A 21,575-nucleotide genomic window follows, 5' to 3' on the forward strand; every position below is an offset into this window, starting at 1 on the left:
TAGTACGGAGCCCTACGCACAACAGACGGAAACGTTTAAGTGCGGAAACCAGCCCAGAGAGAAGAAGAAGAAGAAGAAGTACGGAGCCCTTTATGTGCGAGTCCAACTCGCACTTGGCAATTTTTATTGAATTCGCTTGCATGTACACGAGCGTGACATCTGCAGTCGCATATCTATGCCTTCAAGGTTCTAAGGCCACCCTCTGCACATAAATGTAGGTACTATACTATCTATATTTAGGTATTTCTACTAGTTGTTAGATAGCTATACTTTTTTAACCGACTTTGAAAATGAGGAGGTTCTCAATTCGGCGCGAATTTTTTTTGGTAACGTATACCAATTTCTGAACCGCGTGATTTTAGTGATACCTTGGATTTCTGTGGTGATACCTATTTAACGCTTTCTTTTTCCAACATCTTCATCATCCTAAGGTTGAAAAGTTTTTTGCAGTAGGTATTCTGTGGTTTGCGTAAGAACACCTATGCCAAGTCTGGCGTCAACGGCCAAAAGAGTACAATTTATAGCTCATTTTTTACACGTGCTGATTAAAATCTTAACTGACACATGGTACAAGTCCATGGCTCTCTGGACTGGAGGTACATGTTTACTTTTGCATGTACCATACGATTCGCACACCCACTTGTATTCTGCACGTCATTCATAACTTGTTCCACTCGGTTCTAGCGGTAGAGTTGATAACCTCTCTAATAGCATTTTATAAACAATGCATTTCGCTATGATTAGGCACATCATGTAGATCCGGGAATTAACAGTTCAATGAACTCACCGTTAATATAATGTGCTTGGTACCTATCTACTAAATTATTTTAATTTTTAACACCGGAGTCAGAGTTAAAAGTATAAGTATAATTTATTCAAAGTCAATGATATATTCTGTGACAAAGTTGTATCTGTTTATTGTATTTCTTTAGTAATCTTGGGATAATAATATGATGGACTTTGGTATTGTTTAGCAAAGAACGTGAACTTTTAAGCTCAATAAGTAGGTACCTAATCAGAAAATCTTCAAGTTTCATTAAGTGGGTAGCAAAAATATTTGCGAATAATCGGTCATAAAACAACGTACCTACCTACCTAGGTAAATAGGTACCTACTACCTACCTATGTAACTGCGTCAAAACAAAGTGAAGCAAAAGGAAAGGACCGTTTATTTAGCAAATGATCATCATGACTGTTTAAATAAATCAGGTATACCTACCTACTCACTACACTTAAAGGAGTCGATCGATGTCATGTGAATTCGGATGATATTTTTAAGGTCAGATACAACACCAACATCCCAGTCCTGGTATGAAATATGAAAATTAAGTACAATTTTTTATACATCGCTTTCGTGGTTTTCGTTATAGTTAAGCAATTAACCTGGAAGCTTATTCTATACTTTTGAAACAGCAGTCGCTGTAAGAAAAATGCTTTCTTTTGTATGGAATGTGTAGTAACTTGTCGCAAGAATTCCCCTAAACCAGAGTAAACTAAGTACCTCAACTTATTATGTGGTAGCACATCAAGGCTGTGGTGGTAGTAGGTAAGTATTGGGCGTTACTCTGCTGCTCGATTACGTAAAATGATAGATACAGTGTCACGATCGCAATCACCTTTGATTGGTTGACGCTCGCAGCTATTAGCTACAATGCACTGTTGCAAAAATAATACCTACCATGCAATCTAAGCATGGAATCGACCTAGGTTTAGACGGGGAACGAACTGTCATGCAAAATTATAGCTCGCTGGTCTAAAGTTTCTTTTTAGATAGGTACCCACCTACATCTGGATTCTGGTTGTTAATGCAAGGCCAATCTCTATCAGTCTAGGCAAGCCAATTAGGTCGAAGCTAAATCTAATAAGAAAGATGAGGTATCGTTATTCGTTACCTTGTACAAATGATAGAGTGTCGTCATTTCGTGATTCAAACTAATTATCTCAGCTAAGCCGGGCTATTTCTATTCAACTATTCGAACGAACAAGAATAAATCTTCAATTGTTTGTTTAAAGATTACCTTTTCATGTCTGTTGTGAAGTTATAAATACACCTACAGGGCGAGATTTTTGAACGGTCAGCAAGGCTAAAACTGAAAGTTGATGTTTTTACGAACCTACCCATAGAAAATCTCGATTCTTCGCCGAGTTTCTATAGTAAAAGAGGATTTTCCGTTTACGCGGAGGGAGTATTCGAAATGCATTCTGCTACTTTCTTGTAAGTATTATTAAGCTGTTATAGACGTGCGGACTGCAGGGTGCAGACATTGAAGCGGCATCGGCAGCCTTTGTTGACAAGCAGGCACGGCCCACGCCTGTAAGTCTAACCTCTGCCAAAGCTTCTCCCGTTCAGCAGCATGCCGTTTTTTTAACCCCCGACCCAAAAAGAGTGGTGTTAAAAGTTTGACGTGTGTATCTGTCTGTGGCATCGTAGCTCCTAAACTAATTAACCGATTTTAATTTAGTTTTTTTTTTGATTGAAAGGTGGCTTGATCAAGAGTGTTCTTAGCTATAATTCAAGAAAATCGATTCAGCCGTTTGTTAGTTATCAGTTCTTTTCTAGTTACTGTAATCTTCACTTGTCGGGGGTGTTATAATTTTTTAATTTATACACTTGTTAAGTGCTCCTAGATCAAAATTTTGAAACTCTACCTAAAAGGTATGCCTTTCCTTCTGACCGTGTATGTTGTATGTAGTGTAATTTGTTTATGTAATTGTAGCGTAAAAGAGCATGAGAATTTCCCAATTGAAATAACAATACTTTGCCTTGAAAGGCCAGGTCGGAACTATAAAGGTCGTGGTCCATACTTCCGCAACACTAAGTGGATAAGTATATCTACAAGAATATTTACTCAGGGAGATGTTATTTACAAACAAAATAAAGGTAGCAATCAGTTAAGTATCAGGACACTAAAGCTTTCCGGTAATACTGCAATCGCAAGAAGAGGTTACTTATCTTATTTTTTACCTTTTTATTAAGATCTTTATCAAGATGTTATCTGCGTTGTTATAGAGAGTTAGCTATCTCAATGTAAATCAGAAAGTTTAAGAAGTAGATAGGTACCTACAGCTATTGTTGTTTAACGACGTACGAGTACTCTTGACCTTCAGACATACCTCGGTCATCACAATATTTGGGCTATTTTAAGACTTCATGTGTAAAATCTGCGTTACGAAACTATAAAGTTAACTAAGTAGGTAGACATATAAAGTACCTACAATAAGTAAGAACCGAATGCAAGCCAAATGCTCGTTGGACGAATCACATTATGCCCCAAAAATCTTCACGTTGTGATGTCCATCACCCACTCTTCCAAGACTGGTACGAAGAAGATTTCCATAGTAGGTACGTTGCTTGCTATCCAATGAAAATCTGTAGCCCTAACCAAAGCTTCATTTTAAGATCAAATGTCTAAAAGAGTTTGTACCTGTAACCTTGCTTATCTAGATGAGCGTTGAAAGCAAGATAAACGTCAGACACGCATTAATTTTAATATGTAAGTAGATATGGACTACCGGTGTATCTTATCCTTAACAGGTTGCGGGGTCTAGGGTCAAATGGCAATCGCTCCGTGTAAAAACTGGTAGCACGCCTAATCTCGGTTAGATTAGTAAGCAGACTATGATAAATGGCCGACAACCGTGCATACATCCATGTAACTTTCTATCGATGGAAATATCTTTCGTCTGTTTCTAGAATCTTAGGTAGATAGGTACAGAATGGCTTGTGCCAAGAATACTGGCTGTATTTCCGCTCTGGACAGCCAGGCTGATCCTTTGCGCTAATAATACATGGATTTTGCAAAAGCATTTGACAAAGTATGTCACACGGTACTTCTTAAGAAATTAGCTGTCTATGGGATAAGCGGCTCCATCTTAGATTGGTTTAGGTCATATTTACAAAACAGAACTCAATATGTAGTAGTAAAAGGATTTAATTCTGACAGTTACACAGCAACTTCTGGAGTTCCCCAAGGATCACATCTTGGGCCCTGGTTATTTAATTTATTTATTAATGACATCATAGCTTGTATTAACCATAGTAGTGCCTATCTTTTTGCAGACGATCTTAAATTGGCTAAAACTGTTAGAAGCTTAACAGATAGCACTTTACTCCAAGATGATTTAAATGCTGTTACAAATTGGTGCAGTATTAATAACATGACCTTAAACGCTAAAAAATGTAATTCTATAATATTTACACGAAACCGAAACATTATTCAATCTCAATATCAAATTAACGGCACAGTCCTTAATGAATTATCAGAATTAAGAGATCTTGGTATAATATTTGATAGCAAACTAACATTTATTCCGCAAATTGAGAATGTTGTCACCAAAGCGTCAAAAATGTTGGGGTTTTTAATTCGGAATAGTAAGATATTCAAGCCAAGCACAAAGATAAAAATTTACAATACTTATATCCGAAGCATTCTGGAATATTGTAGTGTGGTTTGGTCACCTAACTATAATACTCACCAGTTGAGGATGGAACGCGTTCAAAAAAGACTTCTGAGACACCTAGCATATTCGTGCAAACTACACAAACGACTTCCTAACTATAATGACAAACTGAAATATTTTAAAATGACTAGCCTAGTGACTCGCAGAAAACTCCTCGACATGACATTTCTTTATAAGACTCTAAGAAGTATAATTGATTGCCCACCACTTTTACAAGCCTTCCAGTTAAAAGTCCCACGTAGAATTCCCCGCCACGCTACCGGTCTTTTACACCAACCCATAGCCAGAACTAACCTCAAACAATTTTCCACCATATCCAGATTAGCTAAAACCTACAACACAGTCAGTAAAGGGGTTGACATCTTCCACAATACACTACCAAAATTCAAGAAACAAATAATAGAATTGTTAAGGACATAAATCGGTTCATATTACATACTATTACACATTACTTGTAGTCAATTTTCACCATTTGTTCATTAATAACTAGTTAGTATTTTTATTTTACTTTATTTTAAGGCATAAATTTTATACATTGTAAACTTTTTTATTGTTTAATAATAATTATTTTTTATTTCTTTTGGCACAAGTTGTGACACCTAATTAATAAGTTATATATTTAATAATGTGTGTGTGTGTATATAGATTTAAGAATGTATTAATATTATAATTTTCTGGTGTCCTAATAAATAAATAAATAAATAATGAGCCAGCCCTTCTGTCACTAGATGATGCTATTACCGCGGCTCTGGTCTTTATGCTATCGCCCTGTTTTATGACATGGGGCCAATCTATAGGGCCAATAATGCCCGATTATATAGTAATGTCATCCATCATTTTATACAAAACTTCTATGTTTGTGGTTGATAAGCGTATGGTTTACCCTACATCTATGCCTCGCCGCCCAGACAGTTTTGAATTTGAAATGACAGAACGCAACTCTTGCGCGAGAATCACTGAATGTTAAAAATAAGTCACTTTTTAAACCACAACCAGAACGTTCATCGATCCAAACCCGCAGACAATAAATCTAGCTAAAATAATAGTGATGTGTTAGGCAAGGTTTTCAAAATGAACAGTCACGGTTAGTGGGGACCTTAAACTGATGACGAGTGTCGAAACTACTTTAACGAGGCCGTCTAACAGTTAATGAGAGGTAAAAGCTCCTCGGATAACTAATCACCCACTTGAACACTCGGATATTGATAATACATGACAAATGCTAAAATACACGTCCAAGTGCTCGCGACAGACAAAAAATATGTAGGTAACAGATTAACATGGCTGTAGCCTGTTGGTACACTTACAGTTATTTTTGCGAAGCTTTATAGTGTTCCGTATACTCGAAGGGTGCCACGAACGGACGGATAGACAGACGGACATGGTGATACTATAAAGGTTCCTTATTTACTACCGAACCCTAAAAATGTATACTTTAGCAGAGCTTCCAACAGGATTTTTTAAATTTTTTCGTAGTTTTTTTATGGTATCTTATCAGTAATCATTAGTACTATCACCTGTCTTCGTTTTTACTAGCGTTCTGGGTTGCACCTTGTATGACACTTACCTAATAGAAACGAGCAAGTTTTTAGTTTAATACCATTAGGAAGGAAAGGTGACAAATATGCAAGGTATCCAGTTCTTGTCGCGACGCTTCGATCGGTCGATAGCCAAGTGTGGGTGGCTCTACTATAGGTAGTAGGTAGGTTTTTTTTTCCTTTCTTCTTCCTTTTTTAAACTACTGCATAGATACTTGTGCTATCCTTGTTTCCATTAGGTACACAAAATAACGGTTGGAATTTACCAAGAATCGTTAAGTTAAGAGGTTTGTCAATTGTCTCTTCATATTTTTAGATGCGTTAACAAAGCCGTTTGATGGAAAAGTCCGGGCCATAGAGTTTAGAATTAGATTGGAAGTTTGAAGTTTAGTTTGACAACGATTTAGCTATTTGAAGAAATATAGGTTCTTTAGTTTAGAGAAAAATGTGCTTCTATTACTTTAACGTAAGGCAATGAAAAGGCATAAAAATAAAATATTAATCTAATTTTATAGGATCATAGTTAGGTCACTCATCCGGTTATCCAAACACATGAGAATGATGTTTATCCAATACTGACCATTTAATTATGCACTGTCGCAACCCGCCTACACAATTTAAACGAGTATGAACTGATAAAAAAAATTAGAACATAGTCGTGTCATTGGCCTGGATGACTGTATGTCTCGTAGCGTGCAGGTAATTAATTTATAAATAAACAATTAATTATACCTAAGGTGAGTTTAACTATGTTGTAGGTACCTATTGAATGCCGTGTTTAGATTTGTTTTGTGCCTAGGTAGGCAGATATGATTATATAAATATACGACACTGTTTAGACCTAGTTATCAAATGGCACGGAAAACATTTACCGACTACTGCGTTCGATGACTAATGGATAAGTTATAGGCAAAGGAAGCCATAAATTGGTTGAAGGTAGAGTCAAATCGATACTATACATGTCTTAACCCTTTGCGATGAGGACACTGTGAAAGAAGTGAACTTGAAGCCATTCACAGATGGATTAATCCAACGTAGGTAGATATTGATTATCGTCTTTGACATAAAAACAATGAAAGTCTATCCTCGAACTAAGTAGTGACTAAAACTCATCCTTTAAACTGAATGTTCTCGGCAAGGTTAATGGTCAGGGAGAAATACTAAAGTCCTGAAATACTGAAGTGCTCGATTGCAAAGTAGGTATTTAATGGATAAATAGTGTGTCGTGGCGCTTCCGAATTCAATAGTCGGATCGATGTCTTCTCTATCAAACAAGTGATATAGTCTGAAGTCCCACATGAAAAATATTTTGATTTAGATTACTGTCCTTCATATATATCACATATTCCAAATAGTTTTAAGGCTTACCTTTTGTACGACGAGAGGCGTGCCGAAATCCTTGCCGCCTTGCAGCCGGAAGCCCAGCGGCTGCTGATCGGACTTGTTCAGCCGCACAGTTATTAACTGTGCCATCTGAAAGCACATTTGCATACGTTAATAACTTATTGTAAAATATGTGCCGGCCCTTCACAGTTCACTCGCTCGCGAATCGCGCCGCGATACCCCGCCAAGCATCTGTGAACGGAGGAAATATCCATCCACAATGTTGTCTTCTTTCACGCCGCGATTTGCATGCGAGTGAAGAGGGGTTTATTAAACAACTCCACAGGTACCTATTAACTGGGTTTTTATTTATACGCAAGGTCTAATACTAGTGGTTCGGACCTTCTTCAAATTGTGGCATCGCCATCGGTGTTAGAGCCATGCTAACACTTTTGCAAGAAAAAACCAGGCAGAATTTTGTTCGACTTGGAGCTATTGATCTACGGTTCTTTCGCGAAGTACCTTAATCGTAATTACATATCTATAGTTATTCCGAAGTTTTGAGACTATGACTGACATACGGACGGACAAATATGAAATTGATCCAAGTACCTAGACTCGAAGATCTCGCTTGGCTTGGTCCATGATTGAACCCATGGCTTCTCAAGTTCTCATTGATCTCAGAAACAAAAAGAATCGCATATAAAATCATTTTCTACTACAAAATGTAAAATATTTATAGCTAGCTCAGTAGGTAACTAGGTAAGTCTATTCATAACTGGGGCAAAGCAATATTTCACCAGTTCCAGTGTAGCTAATATGTTCTTTACTTACAATTCTGTAACTCTCCTATATTTTTAAAATAACTAACAAAAAATAAATTAGTATAGCAATGCAGCATAGGCCAGGCTTGGCATTTGATCGACCTAATTGAAGATTTATTTTCACTCAAAGCTTCACTGACCGCAGTCGGTAACTATTCGGACGTTGCGATCTATTTTATCTCAACAAAGATCTAAGTGAGAACCAAAAGACATTAGTGAAAGGAGGCTGAGAGCAAAACTTTCGTTTATTGGTACAAGGAATAAACAATAACTAATCATTTATCAGTTTTCACAGAGAAGATTTCTCTCTGCGGTATCCCAAATTTCATTAGGAGTCTGCAGATACAATCTCGATTGCTGTTTTAAGTGCTCATGGATTAGGTACGCTTATAATAATAATGCAGTCTAATGAAGAAATCTGAGAACCATCTTGATTAAATGACATTGCGCTTTACTAATGATACGTTTATAATAATTTCAAAAGATTTAAATCAACTCATAACCACATCTTGATTAAATGTCATGAGTTCATGACGCATGACGCTAAACAAAATATGGTCAAGTGCAAAACGCTCATTGCTGATGTTGTGTTTATAAGAAATTGAAAAGGTTTATAGAAATAAATTATTATAATCAATAAATGATGCCTACGGATTTGCACAATAGGTGTCCGTGTCAAGATAAAAAGAAAGAAAAAAATGAAGTCTAATAATGATTGTCCATACGAAATCTACAATCTTCACACGATTTAAAATGAAACTTAGCGATAGTTTATAGACTGTACCTAATGAAAGAGATTTAAAATAATTCGTAATAGGCAAAATTCAGAAATGGGAAATTTTGATTCTAATAATAATAGACATCAAAGATAATAATCGGACTAGTAAGCTTATCTGTATAACCTTTCGAGGACCTTATCTACGGTAATTCAATATCCCAGTAAGGAGGATAACGATCTACACAACTGAGCCATTTAAATCGGTTTCTACCTATAAAAGCAATCATATGCTCTTGATATTCCCTGTTAGAACGCGATAATGGTCATGAATATTTATTTTATTTTATGAAAATGTAACGGCTGCGAGCACCTAATGTTCTTAAAATTATGGCAATAAACAACGAGCACGGTCAATAGAATATAAATAAAGCTACCTAAATTAATAAACTAAGATAATATTATCACCTACATCCACTACAATATCTTCAAAGCAACAAGACTTTCTGAATAGCGAATCACGACTTTATACCTACTCTTGCTGAAGTCAGCTACATCTAGCCTTATAGTCTTTCTCTGGCTCTCGATATTGGCATTTTTGTCGGAATTGGATCGCTCTGTTTTCGCCAGGACCTTTTTGTGTAATTCTGAATTTTCTTGTCATTTTCTCCAGTTGAGTTAACTAACTAACGTGATAACAATAATAATAACAGTTATGTTAGCTCCTAAACATTTCTAGGCTTTGCTGTAATCTAATCTAAGAAGGGCTAGTAAAATATTCAATTAAACTTTCTGCAAGTGGACGATACGAATCACTGACTTCGAGTAGAGAATTAATAATAGACACACTCGAAAAACAAACACCACGCCTAGGACTGGTTGCGCAAGACGAGCGTGAAATGCAAAATCTTTTTTTTATTTTCAATGCATTTAATGCGACGAGATATTCTGATGGAATGCATGCCTATCCACCAATGAAAAGGTCGACGCTGTTCAACTGACACTCCTACATCTCCATCAATTCACGTCAATTTATAACATAAAGCCTTAAATACCAAATTAAACAGGTCGTTTATTGTTAATGAAACGCGATTCATTCGACTCAAATTGCTTCATAATTTATTTCTTCAGAAAAGAGCTGCCGTCTGCTGAGCATAAGAGGTAACTTTTAGTAAGTAGGTACTTAGAATTATAGCTCATAACCCGAGCTGGTAGGTAGTCTTATTATTTTTATATGAGTAGCAAATTCCTATCTCTAATGGTTGCTTAAGTAGGCAAGATTTCAAACTAATTCAATAACAACAAGTGGTTTAGGTAGAATTGATTTCATAGATTTGTTTACATAACTGCTGGCCTAAAACTATGCCAATAACAGTTATCTAGTTGGAGTCTTATTAGAATCTACGATTATTATAATGGTAAACAAGCATAATAATTGACAAGGTCGTGAATCATGACCAGGAAGACATAATCCTATCAAGTGTCTGAAAAATGTCAGCAGATAAAGAGTATTTATTTTTGACGAATTTTTACGATGAAGGTTACTCAGCCATCTGGCTCCTTCTGAAAAAGCCTCTTTCGAACAAAAGTTGCGATCATTGAAGCAATCCGAATTTAAACAGTAGCTCTACGTACCTAATGGTCAACTGCAACATGCACAGTTTTTACAGCCCGGGCTTTCTTCCCCGTTTCAAAATATTTACTCAATGCTTTTAGGCAAGCACCTGGGGGTGATCTGTGGCAAGCACGCTCTAATCTTAGACCTCATCATTGCATTCAGCATGATTGTCATCAAGCACAAGCCTACCTTGACTTGGTATTTAAAAAAATGTGCTCTACAAACCGGCCTACCTGACGTTGGTGAAAACTAAGTACTTACCTAAGTACTACCTTGTACTTCAAGTAAAATTCTTATTCAAGTTTTAATTTGCAATACAAATCGACTTCTCCCATAGTGTTCCAAAATATAATAGAAAATCAATACCGAGAAAGTTCATATACTTACTTCCTTTCATTAAGAGGGCTCTCTCCGTCACTCGTTTCATACAATCGTAGTTCCAATTTCATTTGAATATTAAGCAACCAAAGTCCATGAAATTTTGCAGACATATTCTAGAAACTAATATCTATGTCTGTGGTTTTTCAGATTTCTGTTAAAATATTCGGTTTCAAAGTTACGCGGTCTTAAAAATTTACATACAAATCTTTGAGCCCCTGTAATTTTAAAACTACATATTCTTAGAAAAATCTAAAACACCACAGACACAGATATTAGTTTCTAGAATATGTCTGCAAAATTTTATGGACTAAATGAAATTGGAACTACGATTGTATGAAACGAGTGACGGAGAGAGCCCTGTTAACTTCAATAATTTTGTTGTGGACACTACAAATAACTAAGTAGTCACAATGTCACCTCCCGCGCTTACTCGTGATTGAACGTCGCGTACGTGCGAATATCTTATCTCAAGAATGAAATCTAATTTCTATGATCACTATGCTTTCATTAGATATACGTACTAACCTATTACCTATGTTTTAGGAAATATAGGTACCTAATTAACGGCATTATAAAACTTTTGACTTACAAATGAAGCAACTCTCTATTTAAGCAACATGAATAACTACATGCTCTATCTACTGAATTTATTAGCTACCAATTCTATTTTTTCCTCCTAACACGAAGGACTCGTACCTATTGACTTTGAACATACTGATAATATTTGTTCATTTGTTGTAGACTATCAATTTGAGTCTACTATCATAACGACCTCGTTGTTGAATGCCAGACGAAAGTAAAATGTAGTGAACATAGATGAGCCGATTAGTTCCTCTGTTCCGAACGATATTACCTGTGCATTTGCATTGGCTGATGTTTCACAACAAAAATCTTCCGAAACGATGACTTGTGTGATTTCTTTTATATTTCACGTAACATTCTTAGAAATAGCGATGTCTACATCGACAGCTTTATTGACGTATACGCATTTGATTGTACTGGATTGTTATTCATGCACTAATCGATGACGTCACTCGTATGAGTAACCACGAAACACTGCGGTCGGGTGTCGCGCGAGATTACCTCAGCAAGCATTTGGTGAGATGAACATATTTTCTCTGTTGGCCGTAAAAAAGAGGTCAGACGAAATATTTTAAAGGTAATAAAGGAAAAAGAAGCCAGGAAAGCTTATGTTTTAGTTAAATATTATTACCGAATGACTTTTTTTTATTTTCGTTCGTTTTGATTGCCGCAGTTTTGTTTTACGATTCTGTTCCCAAAAATGAAACTATAGCAATCTTCAGATCTTTTCGAAAAGTAGATTATTTTATAAGTCGTAAAGTAACATACCTACTCGTAACACATTACGCGGATTACGGACATGGACAGAACGCACAAGAATAGAATCTGTAAGACGGATTTCCGAAGCTTATGATTACATAAGATCAGCTTAAAAGCATAAAACCAGCATTGAGAATATAACACTATCTAAGAATTGATGCTAATTTTGCCTCCTTTTCTATTAAAAAAAATACAAAACATAAAGCATATTAAAATTCCTCAATAAGTGTCGTTCACTTAAGACAAAAATACTCAGCAGGTACTTATAGTAAAGTATCTACATAATTTTTATTTTCTGCTTTACACATAAAATTAACATTTAACGGTACACGTATAGTGGCATTGGCAAAACACCTCAAAGTTAATGTCGAGACTGACTTCTCTTAAAATAGGTTTTTTGGCAAGCGGTGACCAAGTAGCCAGTTACTGATTTAGCTATAGTAAATTATATTTTAACGAGTTGGTGTTAAACTAAATATTCACACCTCTGCATTGTGGAGACGCATCAACACGAGTTAGGTACCTACCTACGTGGGAGTCGTAACACGTATCCTTAACCACAAAATAAACAAAGTTGCCGTTAGTCGTCTCCTAAGTTCTAATTGACACTCGAAGTTAAACACTTTCTCGTTTGTTTGCTGAATTTTTAAGATTTACATTTGTTTTCAGTTGAAAAAGTTGGCAAGAAACGTTGATGTCATTGCTACTATTAAAATGATTACGATCCACATACGTGTGCCGAGTGCGTTTGCTCAGCTGCGGCCTTCAGAGGTCGCGGACTGCGGAGCCGCTCACAACGAGCAGACTTTTAATCTTACCAATATCAATGCAACAAAGCAAAGCGGCTTTCACTGATAGCTCGGGTCGATCGGAGCTTGTTGCCTTTGGTTGCGTATGAGACAAACGCACATTGCATGCCAGAGTCCGGTCGAGACTCGAGATGTCGCAAGCGTTGGCGTCAGTTACACTCCAGTATTCAAAGGTAACTGAGAACGTGGCGCCATCGAAATTATGCCATGTTTATCTCGTCGGGGCCTCGAAATATTAAAAGGGAATTGTCTCAATGCCTCGATGTTTATGAAAATGTCCTCAAGTTCAATGCTGCCTGCTCATAGTGCGAATTTGAAAGAAAAATAATGTTTATCCATGGAATAAATGCAAATATTTTTCTTCTACATACCGATCGATAGCAGGAAATATTGCGAGTTTGATTTGGTCTGGCTTATCAAAGTTATCAAACTTTAATATGCGCGTACCTTTGCTCAAGGTATACTTACCTACTATCTAAGTAGGTACCTACCTATCTCAAATGCTAATATTCGTAACTAACAGAGAACTTTTTAACCTATTAATAAATAATTACTATTGATAAATCGATACGAGTAGGTACGTAGATATAAAATAGGTAAAATATAATATTTTTGTATGGAAATTAATATCTCGTGATTTTCAACCCAACGCTATCTACGAGTCAAGTAACCCACTAAAGAATATTGCATATAATTTGCATCTTCGTAAATATCATCTGCAAACTAATTTAACTACATACCTACACATACCCTTTTTTACTCCAATGTCTTATCAGGTTTACTTTTCCGAGAGCCTTTGTAAATATTGGTCTCCAGGCTATTGACTGAATAGTAATTATATACTGTACCTATATTGAAATTGAGGTTTATTGCAAACTGGAAAAAATGCGGATAATTAAGATAGTAAGTACTCTACCTACCTACATTTCGTCGAATTTTGAAAGGAGGGTAAAAATTCTTTCCGATATTTTAAGTTTACTCAGTCGACATTATCATGACCTCATATTATTTCTGTAGCCGTGGGCGGTAACGTAAACTTGGCACTTCGCACACGTCACGGCGCGTCCGCCGCAGCCGTCTTTCCGTGAAATATCTCGTGAATTTTATAAATCACAGCTTTCGAGTTGGGTAACAAATTGTATAATGCCGTGTTAATGTCAATAACCCCCAAAATGCAATAGATATAAAAAAATCCTCGTGAGCAAATATAGAGTAGGTACATAGTTGCGAAACAGTTGGCGGGAAGCCATGCGATGTTCCACGGCTGGACGCCCCACTGATAACACTTCTTTGAAATTGCTATCGACCCCGTAGATAACGTTACATCTGAAGGTAATGTTTCGTTCTAAAAATATATTATGTACGTTTAAGAATATAAGAAAAGCGACGGCAGAACTGGGGGATCGAATGATCTCTAGCTTCTACGGGTTCAAAGGGATCATCGCCGATTGCATATCTTGTATGAGCAGATGACCAAAGATGAGACGCCAGACACCCTGGCTCGAGAATCGCTTTTATTTTACTTAGCTACATTTAGCCTTGAGGAAGAGAATAAACTCCTATCAAAGACACAAATAAGTATTTATAGGTATGAAAGTATATAATAATTTTAACTCACAAGCTTCGATTCACAGCTTGCAAGAGTTCGCCCGCATGGCACGTGCCCTATAGATAACAAGCCGAGCCGAACAAAAAGGCGTCTCTAATAACACCCCGTTTCTAAAACTGCCTGATAAAGGGTTTTATGTAAACGATTTTTAGGCCCCCGCCAACTTCAGGCTTTTTAGTCGAACATGAAATTAATGGATACTACGGAGTGGAACCTTACCGAGAAAGCCTTTTCCGATATTACGGTAGACCTGACGACGCGCGACGCGACGTTTGCGAAAAGGAAAGGGGCATGAATTACATTTTGGTATTGATTATGATATTATGGTGCCTTTGTATTGTACGTAAGTGAATACTTAGAACAGAACAGAACAATTACTAATCTCTCTGCCTCGTCCCCAAGGTAGAGAGAATTCTCTACCTTGGGGACGAGACAGATAGATTAGTAATTGTCTGCACTTCCAAGTTTCCAAAAATCAAACAGGTCTTATCGAACAGCAGATTAATGCAAGCTTTAAAATTGGCAAATAACCAAGATGTTCTGCCTATAAGAATCTTGAATTCATATAAATTATAGGTATCATACCACGGCAGTTAGATAATGTTTATTTATTATGTAACTGAATAAATGGGTCAAGCGTAAACTGCTCCGGTCTGTACACCGTGTACCTACTACATACATACATCTAGTTTTAAGGAAAAATTTAACGCAATGAGGTTACCGATTATTAAAATATGTGGATGCCAACATCGTTGTTGCACACAATAGGTAGGTACCAAGACCAACAGTCGCCATATACCTATGAGTTATAAAATAAAGTAAGTATTGTTCCAGGCGAGGACTTGGCTTACGACCTAAGAATGAGCAAAACGGATGTGCACGATTGATCCCGGTGCCATATTGGCATGTTTATGAATGGCACGCTCATTCTCGAATGAATATAACTACTCTGTTCAATTTAAGGCTAAAGTACACACTGAAAGCCAGTAGGTGCCTATCGGCAACTGACGATTTGATCGCTTTTCGGAATAGAGAAAGCCCGGTAGGGCCAGACCTTCGTTATTTTATAAAAGCTAAAATTTATCTGCTCATTGTCCCCAACACAGGGAGAAACAATCAGCGACTATGAAGTTTGGATCATGGTGGCAAGGACAATGCGTAGATAAACTTAGGTTTTGATAAAATAACGAACGTCTGGCCCAATCGGGCTCTTAGCCCAGAAGCTAGAAGCTGCGATTGAACTTTTAACTCTGATAAAGTATCGGAAGCTACATGCCGCGATTGCAGGTTTCGCTTCACACCAAAGATATTTTAATACTAAGTGATTTAATATCATTACTACCTACCATTTACTCATTACACACCCATTACTACATACCCATTAAAATGTCTGTCGCAGTGATTTAGTAAGGCTAAAATGCAACAAGTCGTAAAAACGCGATGTAACTTCGATAAAGTCGCAAGCTGTTTGCCGTAGTTATCGTGTGCCTGTGGCCTTAGTGGCTCTTACCGTTGCCTCTTTCACCTGAAGACTAAATTGCATTTTTATGGCAAATATTGTAAATTGTTAAAAGGAGTTGAACAATAACGAAACGAGTCGAAGCGATGTAAAAATAAGAGGCGTAATATTTACCAGCGCCATAAAATTTGTTTTCGGATAAATTACTACCTGTATAAGTCAACTTGACGTCATCAGCTTTTTATTATCTAAATAGAGTTCGAGACGAAATTCCAATGATGCCTAAATGTAGAGTAAGGTGAAATACCTAAACGAATGCTGTGAAATGACCAAGTAAGAGCACAAATCATAAGATATTTGCGGAGATAGAACTCTGACAAAAAATTTAGAGTTAACTACAAATTATACTAACGTAATATTCATATAATATAACCCCACATTAGGTACGAGTATGTAACTTAAAAGCTCAACGAAAAATAAAAAATCATCGCAAAACAAAGGGAAGGAAAGCAAAGCGTGGCATGGGTTATGGTACAGTTATGAGTAATCTAAACCCTGGCCCTCGCAGGCGAGACGACCTCTGCGCCTGTGACTCACCAACCGCTGCTTATGGCAACAAAAAATAATATTAAAACCTCTCGGCATTCGGCCCATCTGCCTGCTAAAAAGTGTGCAGGAACTCGGAGACAATTTAAAAGAAAAATTTGACCTTTTAAAAGACGGTATTTTTAGACCTATTTCTTTGTTTACGAAGACCTCTAACCGTTAGCATCGTTAATGAATATAAACGTGCAAATTTCAACCCGGAAAAATGTTTAACTAAGGAAACTTGCCCCCGAAGGAAGGAAGAAAGAAAGAAGAAAAAATCACCTGGAAATTATCTTGTAAAATGTTCTGCCAGTGTTGAGGCGCCGGAGTACACTTTGTCTAAAGTGTATGATGCCCCTATTTTATCGTTTCACACCTACTCTTGCCAAGTGCACTAGCCCAACATGCTGGTCCAACGTGTACTAGGACCATAAAGGAAAGAAGGTTTAGTTAGTACAAAGTCAAACAGCCTTTTGTGAGAATTTATCCTTAAGCGTTAATGTGCATTAAACACCGATAAGGTTATTTACTTATTTATTTAGGTCAAACTAAGTTAGGTACCTACCTAAAAGAGTTATCAACAGGTGTGGTATTTAAATATACGGTCTATTTATTTGTGTAAAATTGCTGTTCGACAAGGTTCGAGTTCTTAGAAATGATCTAACGTCCGAGCTTCCTCAAACAGAAAACACGTTTCGAGATACACAATCTATACCTACCTAATGATTAGACACTAATAAAATAAACGGCAAATCAAAATGAGTCATACATGCCTACTAAAGTAAATAACATACGTACCTAAACACAAGATTTTACCTTAGGTGGATATAATTATTGCTAAAATTGCTATAAATAAATATCAATCAACTGACTCTACCTTTTAAAATTTAACTTAACTTGTTAGCTACCAACATATTAAAAATATATACATATACAATATACATACCTACTTACTTAATTTAAAAATACCTACCTACGTATACATATAAATCTAGGTCGTAAAGGTAAATCAAACTGTGCAAGAGTAAATAGGCTAGTAGGTCAAACAAAATCATTACTTTCAATTATGATATTTTGTAAAATTAAAATGAAAAGCCTTTCGGCAATGTCAATCTCTCTCGATAGTTCTCGACTCATGCTCTTGCAGTCTTGCCTCTTAACAACAACAATAATTATAAATTCCTTGCACATGTCGTATAATTAAATTGCACATAACGTTACGTGTTTACCCATACAAAAGGAAAACTCAAGGTTACTCCACATGTGCAACAAAATACATATAAATGGACAATATATCCGTTTTGAAAGTAGGTTAATAGTTCAAATAACGATCGGAAAGGTCCAGTAGCTAATTAGTGACATCTTTGATCTTCATTAGCGTTGCTCGCAGCTAACATGTCGAAAGCAAGCCTTGCTGCGGTGGTCTCTTTGAGGTTTTAGATATAATTTTTATTCATTTTAGATTTAATTTAATATATTTTTTGTTTTAGTTTAATTTTAAGTTTATTTTACATAATTGTTACCTAATTATTATAATACCTTTTTATATAAATTATAATACATAAGTATATGGGGTCACCGTTAATTTGACATCGTCATAATAATCAACCTATCGCGCCGGCTTACTACTAAGCACAGGTCTTCGCAGAATGAGAAGGGTGTGACCATAGTTTACCACGCTGGTTAAGTGCGGTTTGGCAGATATTGGCATATGGCTTACGTTACTCCTGGATTTAAAGTAGCTTTCTAATGGTTAATGGTGAAAGAATTATTAAAACCAGTGCTGAAATTTTAGAGTTTATCGATTACAAACAAACATACCTTTTCTATTAATAATATTAGTTTAGATATAAATTAAATACAAATAAATATAGAAGTACCATAGATATACTTTTCTATCTACATAGAGTAATTCCGATAAAACCACAACATAAACAATTATCCCTGCAAAGTAGCTGTATATCTACTCGTTAATCATTAACTTTACTGCATTGTAGCAGCTTTTGATATTGGCTTCTTACTCATTTAAATGGCAAACCTTTTTGATTCATACAAAAATATTTAAAAAATTAATTATCCAACGCATATTTTTTCAGATTTATACAAAAATACCTAGGACTGCGCCTACGAGTTCAGTGAGGAAGACATGTCTCACGATTTAGCAATAAAAGATTTTTATTATCTACCTATAGCGTGATTCTCACATTAAAAACACTCAGAAAACATTGTTTATGCTCCGTAGTCTGTACCTACCAACCCGTCTTTATAAAAGTTATTCTCCATTGATAGAATCTAAATTTAAATAGGACTTGTGGTTCTAAGTATACGGGAACATAAAATCTCAATATTTACCTTAGCGATAACAAATCTAACTACGCAGTAAGAAGTAAGTATATCAATTAATTTCCATAAAGATGATAAATAACCTTCTAGTGCTATACACCTACTATTTAGTTATTTACAATAAGTACCTAATACATTTACGTCAGTTGTTTTTCCATGGCCAGTATTTATAAACATGGTGCATCTCTTTAAATTTGCATTTCCTATTTCCTCATCACCCTTTGTGATTAACAAAGAAGTAAAACTTCTTTTGATGACTAATAAACATTTACTTTTATGGGATTTAGGTAAATAAGAAATCATGTTCATCTGACGAATATAAAGAATCAATTTGGGGTGAAAAATACTTATCATGTAACAGGTATAAACAATAAACTACTAACTAAAATTTCCAAGTCGACATAGATACGAAACCAACACTAAGCTATGAGAATAATAATAATTTAGCCTGTATTTAAACTTACCATGCGCAAAACTCGGGTCGGTAGATATGCATTACAAGATCAAAAGGTTTGCAAGTATGAACGTTTTAAAATTCCCTTTAGTTTGGGCCGTTGCACTCTGGCTTGGGACTCGTCTAACCGGCCCACTATCAGTCCGCGGTTCGATTCATCGCGCCTGCCCGTGGCCAATGCTGGGATATCACAAATCGTAACTGCGGGCCATATTCAAACCCACTGCCATGAAAACTGGCGACTGCACAACGACCATAAACCCAGATAACGCAAAGCGAGCTGCAGGACGCGGACTCTAGACACGACTAGCCATAGCCCATAACTCTATCTACACTATACTCAAAACGGACAATAAAGTTTATTCATTTGAGGTTTAGGACTACCTATCTATCTACAGAAAATTGGAAAACTGACATCATAGAAGAAAGTAATAAAGGATAGAGATCAATGGAGGAATTACATAGAGCAGGCTCAATAAGGGTTGGAGCACGTTGTAGTGACGAAGGTTTTTTTTTAAAATTGACATGTTATAAAATAATTTTACTAGGTATATCTATCGCTATCTATCGGAGGTTCGCGGGTAGTAATCTGTAATTAAGTAGTAATGTTATAAAATTAAATCGTCATCAGCGGTCACGAAAACCATAGTTAGTACCTTAATTAGATATTGGCATTGTGTATTAGATATTAGGTATTGTACTTAATAGGGCGCTAAGAATTTAAAATATAAATATTTATAGGATTAATGTTAATAAAATAAAAAAATAAAAATGTAAAAAAAAAATTAAATTACGCTAAGTACCTATCTATCGACATCAAATCAAATTAAATCCAACTAATGGCATACCTTTGCTCTACAGTCAACAATTATCTAACTGTAACTAGGTAAGTAGTGGTAGTTTAATTTATCTGCATAATCTGTTAATTAGTTTTTAATGTTTTTGTTATTTCTATTTGTGACACCTGAATGCAGGCCGTATTACGTATTTACGTACCTGCAAACGGTATCACGGGTATGATTTTTCCTGCTTCAATATATTCCAGTCAGCATCGTAATTGCCAATTAGTAATACCATGTTGCTGCCAACTCAAAATTTTATCATGAATCAGTAAAGTACACAATTGACTCGCTGCCCACTATGTGGGTATCTAGGAGCAAAACAGCCGCTTATGCAATGGTCCAGATCCGAAAACCAGCTTTAGTTCACCTAATAAGAATATTTAGATTGCCTATTGTTGTGCTCGTAAAGTTGTTCCCATTATGTAGAAGATAATTCAATATTCTGTTAAGTAATAAGTCTTAAATATTTATTATGGACAACATTTTTTTAATATAAAATATTTATTATGGATATAACATTTTTTTTAAGTATATAAATGAGTAGGTATATAAAATATATTAGAACTTCTGAATTCATTTAAATTGATGGGCGATTCCTAATTATTATTATTAGATTTTTTGAATTGAATATACATAGCTATTGCATTATGCATTGCATATAGATCTAACATTATGTATATATTATAGCCAATAATATTATGTTCTTTCATATTTTAATGACTTCATGTAGTCTCTCAGCACTCCTCACACAAAATAAATACATTTACATAATCGATACAAATTATCTCATGCATCTCAGATTTCCTTAGATTTATCCGAAACGAGATCCCAATTTAGCACGTTACCAGCGCTAAAGATTCCGAGAAACAGCTGTTTATTTTAAAACCGCGATGCGGTAATACAATATTCGCGGGCAGGCATCCCACCCTGGAGAATTCGCAAGGATACTCACGTCGCCGGGGATCTCGTCGATCGGGGAGATTCTTCACTCGACACTGTCAATCACTGGTTCAAAACACGGCCCGCGTCCGTTTCCAAATAGGCGATCGCGCTCGCGAGATATATTTAGAGGCGGTAATACGACACCCGGTGCAGGCGTCGGTCGTTCGATCGTGGCTCTGTGGCGGGCTCCGGCGCGCGAGTGGCGCGCGGCCGCGCTCGCCGCCCGCGCGCCGCGCGCCCCGCAGCCTCCAGGGCAGGACGCTGCCCTCGGCCCGGAGCCTCAACATCCCTTTGTGTGGTGCAGCACTCAGCCAGCATTGTACTTGCA

General features: G+C 36.4%; 1 protein-coding gene across 7 annotated transcripts in view; it reads right to left on the reverse strand.

The window, feature by feature from the left end:
- The window catches only part of LOC123867007 (PDZ and LIM domain protein Zasp), a 41,656-nt gene extending 20,191 nt beyond the window's left edge, over positions 1-21,465 (reverse strand). For 5 of the 7 annotated variants that reach the window (XM_045908839.1, XM_045908834.1, XM_045908838.1 and 2 more), the window contains exons 1-2: positions 21,258-21,464; positions 7,368-7,472 (exon numbers count right to left, since the gene is read on the reverse strand). In XM_045908839.1, the coding sequence (XP_045764795.1) occupies positions 7,368-7,472 (105 nt within the window). In that variant the 5' untranslated portion in view covers positions 21,258-21,464. Of the gene's footprint in view, positions 1-7,367; positions 7,473-21,257 lie in introns of all 7 variants that reach the window. The other 2 variants (XM_045908837.1, XM_045908836.1) reach the window with 1 other exon arrangement.
- Positions 21,466-21,575: the final 110 nt, after the last annotated feature.

Source organism: Maniola jurtina, chromosome 7, assembly GCF_905333055.1.
Source record: "Maniola jurtina chromosome 7, ilManJurt1.1, whole genome shotgun sequence".
NCBI classification, from domain to species: domain Eukaryota; kingdom Metazoa; phylum Arthropoda; class Insecta; order Lepidoptera; family Nymphalidae; genus Maniola; species Maniola jurtina.